This window comes from Frieseomelitta varia, unplaced genomic scaffold (assembly GCF_011392965.1).
Source record: "Frieseomelitta varia isolate USP_RPSP 00005682 unplaced genomic scaffold, Fvar_1.2 scaffold_412, whole genome shotgun sequence".
Classification (NCBI taxonomy): domain Eukaryota; kingdom Metazoa; phylum Arthropoda; class Insecta; order Hymenoptera; family Apidae; genus Frieseomelitta; species Frieseomelitta varia.
This window is the reverse complement of record NW_025110160.1, coordinates 167,160-179,965: the sequence shown is the minus strand read 5'-3', so window position 1 is coordinate 179,965 and position 12,806 is coordinate 167,160. Positions and strand designations below refer to the sequence as shown.

The window sequence follows — 12,806 nt, the reverse complement described above, 5'->3', positions numbered from 1 at the left end:
TTTTTTTTCCCTCCAAGTTATCATCGTTAAAAAATGTTGACCTCGGGTGGAAATCTCTTTTCGTTTCACGTTGCTGCTTAGAGATTTCGTCACGTGAACGAAAAGATGCCCGGACTCGGAAGAGGGGATCTCAATACTTTTCGAAAATATTTCGCGCATTTACTCGTTTAATGTATATTTAATTTCTCGTTAAGGGATCACACTTTTGTACGGTCAGAGGGAACTTGAACTCCTTTCTCTCTGCTATATATACATATTTTCGTTCGTCGTCGACATAATGATTCGTCTCAACAAAAAGTAGCGAACAGTCCCTTTCTTTTTTCAATTTGTTTTTTTTTTCTTTTTTTTTTTTCTTTTTTCTTGAGGGGGGTGAAACAGATAGAAGTATTTTGATCAAAATTTTAATGTAAAAAAGAAAGAGAAAAAAAAAATCTAGACGAGATGTATTACGTTAAGTATAGACCAAAAACTTTCGGACGAAAGCAAGTACATATATAGTTTGTATTTGATCGTTTTTAGCGCAGAATCGATTGTAAAACTGATCAAAGCGAGTTTGATCGTGGGGATATATACATACATAAGGAAAGATATTTGTATATTGTTTAAAGCGAGAGAGTTTAACTCGTCGTAACTAGAGAAGAAATAAGAAGAATTAAGAAGAAGAAGAAGAAATGGTATCTTGTGTACCCATATTGTGCGTTACGATTTCGTAAGATAATTAGGAATTTATAATAAGTAAGGGTGTCAGGTTGGCAGGAAAACAGTGATCGAGAAATTTTCAAGTCCAAACATTGTGACGAGAGGAAAACAAAAAAGAAAATAGACCCGGAGAGAATATCCTAGCCGCGGTATAAAAGAAAAAAAAAAAAAAAAAAAAAAAAAAAAAAAGAAAGTATTAAAGCGTGTGTACGTTTATAAGATCGAGCCATAGTGAGAAAGAAAGAAAAAAAGAAAATAGGAATCAACAGAGAAATCAATGAGCTGCCATCGTTCCCAAACCCCGTTTAAAGAGTGTTTGCATTCAAAACTGAGGACATGAATTTTCTTTCTATCATTATTTACGATTATATGACGATTGTAACACTGACACGGGCTGTACATCTTGCGGCTGAATTCACATATTCTTTAAATTCACGCATAATTATCAACACATAATTATAGATACCTATTACGAGTATAGCATTCAAGTAGCAAGTAATAACAATAAAATAATGGAATAAATGTCATCTATCCTACTAAAAGTGTCGAGATTGTTGTTCTTTTTCCACTTCTTCTTCGCATCACACACCTTCCGCTCTCATTAGCGCGTTTCTACTTGTGTACTCGCTTCCCGAAGAAGACGTGTCGTCGTTTGTGCTGGAAGATTATGCTGAAGTGCTCGTTATTTGGTCGTATATTTCTGCTGGTAAGTTATACATTGTGTACTTTCATTCCAAAAACAGAGATTTAGTAATTTTAGTAATTTTTTTTTTTTTGTTGTGATTTAGTAACTTTAGTAGTTTTTTTTTTTTTTGTAGTTATAACCTCTTCAAAAAGAAAAGAAACTAGCGCAACATTGTTAAGTTCTAAAAGAAAAAGAATGTGGTAGCAAAGTGGAACGTGAGCTTAAAAATTCTAAATATAAATCTTTTAACTTTATTGCTTTATGTATGTCATTATAACAGAAAATTTATAATTGGAATTGCTTAATCCTTGTCCAAACTGATTGGGAGAGACAATTGTTCAGAGACAGTCGACGGACATAAATCTTGGTATTCTGTTTTCCGTTAGAATTGAAAACAAGGGACAGTATGTGGAAACAAACATATTGAAGAGAACATGCTATAAGGCAACTCAGTTTCATCATAGTTTTCAAGCTGAACATTAACTGCTGTGCATTGTATTAACTGGTCCCTTATTTTTTTTCATTATTTATATATATTATTCTCTCTATATATATATTATTTTTTATCCTGTTTATTGCATTAATTATAATTATTATTTCATATATCAGTTTCATCATAGTTTTCAAGCTAAACATTCATTGCTGTACATTGTATTAACTTGTCTCTTATTTTTTTTCAGTATTATATTTATATTATTCTATATATGTATATATATTATTTTTTATTCTATTTAACTCTATTTAACTTTATTATAGTATGTAGACAAACAATAAAATTTTACTATTTATCAAAAATATATTCATCTTTCTTCTGCACTACTTTTTAAACATTAATAAGAACTTTAGACAAAAGTTTTGGTAAGACGTTTGGTATTAATATTATTCAGTATTATTAGTATGAATTAATATCCTCGGAAATGCACATTCAACTAGTAAAGGAATCTCTTCTAGTTAGATACCTTAACATTGGTTGCAGCCAATCTTATCGAAGCAGGAACTGCTGCGCGAAAGATAGTAAATATATATATATATTTTCTGTTATCGACTATTTTTTATTAACAATTTTTTGCAATAAAATTTCGAAATCACTCGTAAATACTTTTGCATGGAATTTCTAAATTTCCAGAGCTACTTTTTAAGGTTGTTCCTAACTGTAGATCGTTTCCAATTGAAACTGCAACATCTCTGCGATCATTTAGTAGTTTTCTGTTTTTTTTTCTTTCGAAATTTTAAAAATGTATGCACTATAAATAATGTGAGATATAAACTGAGAGGTATTATGAAAGATGCTAATTTAATGCGGATTTTGTTAGCACAAACAGTCAGTTTACTTTGCCAGAACAAAGTTAAATTACAAAATAAATCCATAATTTTTTTTATTATTTTTTTTTAATTTTTTTATTTCCACAGATTAAAAATGTTTTATTAAAAAAGAAAAAAATAGGTGGGAAGAAACTTCTGGCCCTACAGAATAATTATCTCCAGACAATGTCTGTCAGTCTGAATTAATACTGGAACTACTGACGATTAAAGAATAAAATTTCCATCAGAGACACTGAAGACAAAAAAATAAAGAAACGTTACAATAGAACGGAGCATACAAGTTTCTATTCATATATTTTACGAAAAATTGTTTAAATCTTTAAAAATACACTGTTTTATATCTATAAAATGTCTAACAGAAATTATAAATGGTTCATTTTGACCATTTTTGGTAATTTTAGTGTTAACTTTTTACTAGTCAAACATTCTAGAACCGTATAATATTAGATCGTTGTTTTTGTTTCTTTTTTTTTAACATCAAGGTCTATTATGTATCTGGAATTTAGATTACTACATCACGAATCAATGACCTGCAGCGCTCCAAGCGGCAAACCATTTCCCAATGTCGTAAACATGACACGTTTAAATCTCCGTGAAACATGCATCAGTTTCCGCGCTTTAATCTCTTTTAACACCTTGGTATTTTTTCCCCCAAAATACACAGTAGGTCGAAAGGTAGGTATCGAATTTTCAAAACTTAATTTTCCGATTTGCATTTTTTTTTTTTTTTTTTTTTAGAAAAAACTTGGACTCGAGTAAGTTGAAATTAACCAAAATTTAGACTCAGGTAAGTTGAAATTAACTAAAAATTAAATTTGAGCAAGTTGAAATTAACCGAAACTTGGACTCGAGTAAATTGAACTTAACTAAAACTTAAACTCAGATAAGTTGAAATTAACTAAAAATTAAATTCAAATAAGTTAAAATTAAACTTAAACTCAGGTAACTAATCTAACTTAGACTCAAGAATAAGTTGAACTTAACCAAACTTTAAAGAAAACAGCTACTTCGTATGTATGCAGCTATTTATATGAGTTTATTTTTATGACAATTATAATCGTGATATTCTGTAACAATTACAAAATGGTACGTGAAGAATGAAAAAATTTGCTCGTACGCCAATGCGCACGTAGATCGACAGGTTGTCGTTCCGCATTCTTCTTTGTCCATTTGCCGTGGAAGGATGTTCAATGAGTCGATGGCCTTGACCAACTGCTATGGCGACGCGCATTTCCGGAAGTGCCTTGATCTCGCCTCGCGAGATCTTTCTCAGCTATTGGAAGACTGGTAAAAAAAAAGTAGCTCGATAGAAAGCTGGTAAAAATGTTCTTGATTTATCGATAAATAAAGTTCGATGCTACAAGCGAAATTATAATTTTACATTCGTACTTCTCAAGTATAGTATAGTCTTGCAAGCAACGGAGTATTTGACAGAACGAAACGGAAGGGAAATTGAAGAATTGAAACGTAAGTATAAGATAAATCTGTCTGTATTTTCTTATAATTTTCATTATAATACGAATAGCTATTTGTCACGCAGATATCATTTATTAATATTATTCTTATATTTAGATTTATATTTTGGTCACATGGATTTCAAAAGTTCTCTCTGTTCAAAAGTGACAATTACGATGAAATATATCGTGACAAATGGTAATCAGTTTGAAGAGAAGGATACAAGCTACTCGTATCTTCGTCTGGTACGATCACTTTCCGCTATCTTCACTTCTAAGGTGCCACTGGCACGCATGCGCAACACACCGCGGCGCGGCGCGGCACGGTACGAATCTCACTTATCCTCAAAATTTTATTCTCGTTTTACATCGTTCGTGGGAAAGGAAAACTCGACTTATAATTTCAATAAACGATCTAACGATTGTGTATAGAAATTTCGATATTTTTCAATTTAAAAAGACTTCAGAAAGAACATTACAATTGTCGTTGAATATTTCCAAAAAGTCAGATTGGATTTGAACCTTCTAAATGATTTTATTGATTGAAGATTTTACGAGCTGAATTTAAGAAATTTGATTCAGAATTGTGTTTGAACTTCTCGAAAAAAAAAAGGAAGTATAATTTTGAGGTGTGTCGAGGGGGGATTTGACGCGGGACGGCTTTGGTGGATGCCTTTGGTGGTGATGAGTACGGGACCGAAGAAGCAGGTGGCTCCTTATACACCATAGCACGGGTTCAATGTGTTCAGTTTTGCTATGACCGTCGACTGGTCACGAGATATCTCCGAGGCGGAACCTTTGTTTTGATACACGAGTACGTTTTGTTTCCTTGTTTCGAGGGAGAGAAGAGAGAGCATTGGCTGCAATGGAATTTCGAAACACACTCGTCGTGAGTTGGTGAACCACTCGTTTTCTTTTTCTCTTCTCGTATCTTCGCTTTTATTTTTTAATCATCATAATAATTAGCGTTATTTCATTTCTGTAATTTTATTACTTACCCCATGGTACCTTCTTCTTACAAGTAACAAATTATTTTTATACACGATTACTCGGGTAATTTTAAATATTTATATGTAACAAACGAACGATGATATATTTTTTTTAAATGTTTGTTACTTTAAATATTAATTAACTATTATTCTTGTGATATATACAGCCAATATCGCCACGCATTCGGTAACGCATTCTGTGCCAAAACTAACTAGGGAAAAGTTCGATAAGCTCGTTTCCTTTGCGCTAGTCGATGCTTATTATAGAAATGTCCCGTATTCAGTAATCACAGGGAACCGGTATTAAAGTAATACCGTTACACAAATGCGTAATAAACGTCATGACAGGAAAAGTATACCTTTCCGTCTTTCTTCAATATTGTTCTTTGTCGATGGAATGTCAAATGTTAATATATACAAATATTAAATGAAGATTAAAATGAGATCACAAAACAAGCATAAGTTCTTTCTGTGAATCTTAAAAAAAAAAAATCACTTGTAAAGTAAAAGAAGGTTATGTCATGGAAGCTAGAGCAAGCAAATGATAAAAACAAAAAAGGAAATTAATTATTCGCGTGCAGAAATCTTAAATAATTATTATTAAATTATATTAATTATTATTATTAAATATTATTATTAAATGATACAAAATATTATTATTAAATATTTCTTAAATATACTTCTTAGTTTCAACCACAGAGATAACTATAGTGTTTATTTAAGTTGAACAAAATGTTTTCTCTTTATTTTCAGAGAGATTTAAAAGCAGATGTAAGCTTTATTAACTAATAAAGATAATACATTACCTATTTCCCTTTTCTAATATCTGTCGTGTTTCAGACAATTTTACTACATCAACTCATTTTTTCTTACAAAAAAGTAAAAATTTGGCAATGTTTTGTCAAAAAAACGAATTATACAGGCCAAAAGTTTCTTCCTTATTTTTTTTAATGAAACATCAAAATGTATGAAAAAAACCAAGTTCAAGTTAAATTTAAGTTCAAACATGATTTTCTCATTATGTTTTAAAAATTACTCTTTTGTCTACTTTAGCTTGTAAAAAAAAAATTAAAAAAATATATAATAAGAAAGTTATTTATTTTAGTAGGAATGATTTCATTCTATACACAGGATACATTAAAATTGACTGAAAGCATTTGCAGTGACACTTTGCATAAGGAAAAAAGTGAAGAAAACATTTTTGATAACTAAATAATCCTTAACCAATTACCACATTTTTCTCAACCAACCATCCTGAGAATCTGTATAAATCCATGGTTCCCAACGTGGGGGCAATTCGATAACGTGTCATTGACAGTGAATATTTTGCATTTCTTCAAGTGAAAATTTAACTTTTTTTACTTATTTTCCTTCATGGATGTCATGTTCTTTGAAAGTTTGTTTAGATCAAGTTAGACGCTTCCTTTGCGTCAGAAATTCACTTTTTGAATAATAATAACTATGTGTCACAGGAGAGACATATTTTAAGAATGCTTAGGTGGGGCATGGTCAAAAAAAAAAAAAAAGGTTGGGAACCACTGGTATAAATGAAACGTCAAAACAACGTGCATCTTCGACAGCTTGTTTGATCGATGAGATGGTCTGAGCTTCGCAGTCCCGCGTAACGATTTTCGAAAACCTCGAAAATTCCTAAAAGTTAAAGAACCGAAAGAATGTAACGGCCGACGGTCGGGTGCGCTTAGTGGGGCAGAGCCGGTGTACAACACTATAGTCCCCGGGTATTAATAGTCTGCGGAGCATGGGCCGAGTACCGTTAAGGCCGAATACGATACACTTCGGTATCTTACTTAACGGAGAATGCCTTGTAAGAGCGAAATGCGTAGAGCTGCGAGGAGGAATCATCGACAGACGCGCTAGTTCGAACAGCGTGTTGTTTGTATGTCGTTGATCCCGGCTTCTGCTCGAATAACGTTTCCCCCTCCCCCGCTGGCGCAGGTATCGTCTGTTTGTTTTTAGGTTAAGATTTTAATTGAACCACCGTAACGACAGGGCCGAAAGAATTTTTCGTAGTAGATAAAGTGACGCGAGAATCCAAACAGTTATGAGTCGAATGTACGAGGACAGTGTGAAAGGAGAATCGTATTACGTAATTAAGTAACGTCGCAAATAAAAGGAATTGATATCGATAATATATGTGAAATTGATGTAGATAATTTACAAAAAATTGATATAGACAGTTTACATAGAAATTGATATAGATAATTTATAAGAAATAGATATAGATAATTTAAAAAAAATTGATACAGATAATTTATAAGAAATAGATATAGATAATTTACAAAAAATTGATATAGACAATTTATATAGAAATTGATACAGATAATTTAGAAACTAGTTGTAAGAAATATCTTATATAAATATGTTTGTAAGAAGTAAGTTGATACAGATATTTATAAGAAATTTGTACATAGCATACTGTACACATATGCATGCATGTATATATGTATGTACTATACGTGTTACATGAATTTTGTAGATGGTACTTTTATGCATTCTGTGTCACGCAAATGAATATCCGGACACAAAACAATCGAGACCGGGCGACGTCGATTCGACAACGGAATCTAACGAACCCCCGGAAGGATATTACGCCTTTGTGAAGTCACCGAATGCGGAACCGCCTAAAGTGAGGCCTCCACCTTACATAGACAGCGACAAAGAATGCTACGGTATGCATTTCAAAATGTACCATTTAATTTAATTTCGTGCGTCATCAATGAAGAACTGCAAATTATTCTCTGCTGCTTCCACATATATAAATACATACATGTACATATATAAATACACACCCATACACACACACACATATATATAGGATGTCTCATTTTAAGCAATTATTTTCTATTCGATATTTAAAAAATATTTCAAATGCATTTTTTTCTATTTCGAGGGGCAATAATTTGCTTTACACTTAAGTTGTCTCTAGATAGAGAAAAAAATAGTACCTTCGTATCTTCTACACGTGTCTATCTGGAAACAAATTAAGCGTTCCAAATTATTGGTTAAAATAATTAAAACAGAAAACAGTACATTTGAGAGTTATATTTTTTTAAATGACGAATAATTTTGGAGATGATTGCATTTGTAGATTATGGGAGCTTATTATAGAAATGGCACACTGTATACACGGGAATGAATCACGTAACTTGCACTCTGAAGTAACTTTTAAATTAGGCGCCTAATAAAAAATTGTTTGATACAAAAGTTGTATGGTTTCAAGGGAAAAATATGGTGTATCAACTTTTTCTGTGTGTTGAGAGATTTCAAACTTCCCAAGACCAATGTCTTTATTTTCTTTTTTTAATTGAACCATATATCTTTTCTTTGCCACAAATCGAGAGAATATTAACCTCTTGCCCTGGAATGACGTGCCACGCACGTCGAGAATATTTTGTCCAAAAATTGTAATATTTTCTCAGTTTTAAGTATATTTAAGTAAAACGAAATAGGCAAAACAAATAATAAATTTAGTACTTCTCAATAATTTCTATCCAGTGATATCATACCGACGAGTTCAAAAAGAAAACAACGAATTATTGTATACGGTTTGGTCACTCGTTACGGTCCGCAATCAGTTGTCGACGCAACGTGGTTAATCTCTTGCGCTGAAATGACGTGCCACACACGTCGAGAATATTTGGCCGAAAAATTGCAATATTCTCTCAGTTTTAAGTATATTTAAGTATAACCCAGGCAAAACAAATAATAAATTTATTACTTTTCAATAATTTCTATCCAGTGACATACCGATGAATTCAAAAAGAAAGCGACGAATTATTGTATACAGTTTGGTCACTCGTTATAGTCCGCAATCAGTTGCCAGCGCAAGAGGTTAACCACTTGCGCTGGAATGACGTGCCACGCACGTCGAGAACTTTTTGTCCCAAAATTACAATATTTTCTCAGTTTTAAGTATAACCCAGGCAAAACAAATAATAAATTTATTATTTCTCAATAATTTCTATCCAGTGACATCATACCGACGAGTTCAAAGACGAATTAATGTATACGGTTTGGTCACTCGTTATGGTCTGTCAACCAGTTACTAGCGCAAGAGGTTAAATTCCAAAATAAAAAAATATTAGTATAAAAGTATTAGTAAAGTACAAATCACAAAAAATTGATACGCCATATAATTTAAGAGTTATTTGAGGTGCAAGTTACGTGATTCATCCTATATATATATATAACATGTATAAATGTTTTTAGACACCGGTAAGCAGGGAAAAGGTTACGTCTCGATACACAATATTTGTGGGGATCTCAACAAGGGTTATATCCCGCGAAATCCTATGAATCAATACTTCAACGGCTCGTCGTATCCTTTGTAAGTGTAAAAGAATTGAAGTTCACTTATACACCATATAATTCACGTCTCTTATCCATTTTTATTTCTCTCTCTCTTTGTAGCGCACTATTGAAAAATCACACGTTGAAATTTCTGAGCAAAGCGTTGCCTATACTCAAGGCCGACGATTCATTGCCGAAGGTCGCCACGGTTCAGTCCTATTTCCAAAATTCGTTAGTAAACACGTAAAAAATATAAGTTTTTCTCTTTAAATTTTAAAAAAATGTAATTTCCTTTTTATTTTCTTAACATTTAGTTTTTTTTTTCTCAAACATACAAAAATATAAGTTTTTCTCCTTAGACTTTGAGAAATGTAATTTCTTCTTCTTAATATTAGCGTCGACACCGGCGAGAAACGAAGCAGAAGCAAACGATCGTCCGATTCAGAAAGCGCGTTGGACAGTCTGCGAAACGGTCGTAAATTCTGCGAAAATGGCGCAGGAGTGTACGTCACACAGCTCAGTATATTATAACATAAAATATTATTTAATTAATTTATATTAAATATTATTTTTATTTATATTATTATCATAAATTAATAAATTATTTTTTATTGTAAATATTGTTAAATAATATTTAATTAATTATATTAAATATTAATTTTTAACATTATAATTTAATATTAAATATTTTTAAAATAATATTTAAAAAATATTAAATTATAATGTTAAAAATTAATATTTAACATTATTATATTATATTAAATTACATTAAATACTATTATACTTAACACAATACAGAATATTATTAAACAAAAAATGAAAAACAGTTTAGATCTTGAATGGACAAATTTCTGTTTCGTTTTAAAGGGTGTGTATGCTGTACAAGGCTATACAAGGCGAGCCATTGGCTACCTCGGCGGCTGAACGCCGTGACGAGCCCTCCACGCCCGAGTATCGTCAACGAACACCGCCGCAAGAGAAGCCAGAGTACACCGGTCCACCCACTCCTTGTCCAGCCAAAGTGGAGTACGCGACACCGGTGTTCGCCAAGAACTATCAAGGAGTTTGGCGCTACGTAGTCCAAATCCCTTACGAGGGTTACTTCACGCAGACTATCGAAGTAACCAGATGCATGTAATACACGATACACAGACCATAAGATTCTCCACTTGTTGTTGTCGTTGTGAATAATTTTCAACGTCGATCGAATTTTTCGATTACAGGCAGTCGAGGTGTCATTATCTGGATGGTGGCTGCCTGTCGTCGCCAAGATGGACTAGTCTTCTAGTAGCGGAGATATTCTATCCGGACACGTTCCTGGAGGAGAGTCAAAACTCGAGAATTACCGGCCTGAAGGACGCCGCTGGTTCACCGCCCCCCGTTCACGATTTCCAGAATTACCAGCAATACCTGCAGAAACGCGCCGGCGAGAACGAGGCTCGCAACAGTGGATCCCAGCATCATTGCGACGGCGTCGACGAGATGGGTTGCTTCCAGGTAATCCAGTTGCAGGGGCTTTCTTTAAAAGACCATGTTGGACAGTGCCACGCGGCGCTATAGCGAGCAGAGAAAATGCCAAGCAACGCCAGAAAAGTAAAGCCTCTGTTTGTGCACGTGGTTTAGGTTTAATCGAGGAGAAAGTAATTAGGAGGGGAAGAAGCCTTCAATTGAAATTCAAGGTCAACATTTTTTTGTTTCTCTTTTTTGCATTGTATTCTACTTAAGGTAAACCATAGATCACGATTTAATAGTTCTGTTGAAAAATGTTGCAAGAAAGTTTCTCAGTCATTAACATTGTGAACGATTGCTAACAGCGACTTTATGGTTTCAGACGCCTATTTTACATAATTTTCGTGTTAGCTTTCACTAACGTTTCATTTATCATAGTGTCAGTGTGAGTCTAAATAATCAAACGATAAGACTAACTGTTAACACTGTTCGAAATATAAACAATACAAATATAAACATTACATCTGCGTGTTTAGAATTATAAAGTCGCTGTTAGAACGCACGCGTCCACAGTGTTGAATGATTGAGAAACTTTTTGGCCATTTTTCAAGAGAACCATTAGGTTGCAACCTATGGTTCCTTGGAAAAGTTTTACCTTCGTGATGAGCAGAGTACAATGCAAGAAGAAACAATTTTTTAACCTTGAAATTCGAGGTCGAGATGAATTTTGCGACAGGTCCTTTACATATATTTCCATCAAATAGAAAGTGTAGAATTCTGCGTGGCACCTAAGATGGTTAAGATGCTCCAGGTATAAATTTTCTCCTTCGTTTTTTTTTTTCTTTTAATTAACAATTTCCTGACACACCGTTTGCAGGTAAGACTGTACTACGATTGGTTCCTGGTGCCGGGAAGCTGCAAGTGTTGGCGCCCCGATTACTTCAATCGCTACGTCCGTCGAAGTGGATCTAACGTTGAATTGTGATGGCGGTATCGCATGTCAGATCGCGTGGATGAGCAATTGGACACGCTCGCGATACGCTCGGATCGATAAGCCTATCAGATTTGACCTCGATGTCTCGATCGATCGATCTGTTGTCTGTTGTCGACAAGTGTTTCGCATAATAAAGGATGGGCCAAAAATCACTTCTTACTGGCGATTTAAATCTAATCTAAAATTAATAAAATTTTTCTTATATTTTGATGTTTTATTAAAAAAAAAAAAAAAAAAAAAATAGGTCGGAAGAAATTTTTGACCCACCCTATATATATATATATATATATATATAAAACAAAAATTGCTTTTAAAGTAATTAAAATTGGCTCGAAATGATCGTCGAATAAGAAGGATCGCTATCGACGTGAATAGTAGCTTTAATATATTAATATATTAATACTGCTATTAAACCTGCAGCATTGTGCATGTTAAAGACTGAACAGAAGTACCATTATATCGCGAACGCAGTGAAACGCGCGCTAATGGAAAAGTTTGCATCAACGCGCGTTGTTACTAAGTATTTCTTTTTCTTTGTCTCTCTCTTTTTTTCCCCCCCGAAAGTATGAGTTGCATTTTTCATTTGCCAAGACACGCCGACTAATTAACGCAGTAGAACAGCTACGGGATCTTCTTTTTTCACTCGACATTAATATCTCGATGGTATTAAAAGTAATTTGTTTCTTTTTTTTTTCATTAAAAAAACGCGAGATGTGATCTCGAGAGAGATTTTTAATGGGAGAAAGAGAAGATATTACATTTTGTAAGAAATTGTATATTATTATATCTTCTCTCGTTTTTTTTTTTTTTTTTTTATTCGAAAATTATACGCTTTAACCTAGTTCTCTCTCGAGAGAGAAAGAGAGAGAGCACGGAGTGGATATATTACATTCGTTGTCAAA

At 33.2% G+C, this 12,806-nt stretch overlaps 1 protein-coding gene across 2 annotated transcripts; it reads left to right on the top strand.

The window, feature by feature from the left end:
• Positions 1 to 3,918: 3,918 nt before the first annotated feature.
• On the top strand, positions 3,919 to 12,140 carry LOC122531737. 2 transcript variants are annotated; one of them, XM_043659897.1, is made up of 8 exons: positions 3,919 to 4,174; positions 7,648 to 7,840; positions 9,381 to 9,498; positions 9,582 to 9,692; positions 9,857 to 9,964; positions 10,329 to 10,595; positions 10,685 to 10,958; positions 11,788 to 12,140. In XM_043659897.1, the coding sequence occupies exons 2-8, from the start codon at positions 7,648 to 7,650 to the stop codon at positions 11,893 to 11,895; spliced, it is 1,179 nt and encodes a 392-aa protein (XP_043515832.1). In that variant the 5' UTR covers positions 3,919 to 4,174; the 3' UTR covers positions 11,896 to 12,140. The 2 variants fall into 2 exon arrangements, with proteins under 2 accessions (XP_043515832.1, XP_043515831.1); XM_043659896.1 differs by lacking the exon at positions 3,919 to 4,174 and adding an exon at positions 4,833 to 5,050 and having other exon boundaries at positions 11,788 to 12,139.
• The last annotated feature ends 666 nt before the right edge of the window (positions 12,141 to 12,806 follow it).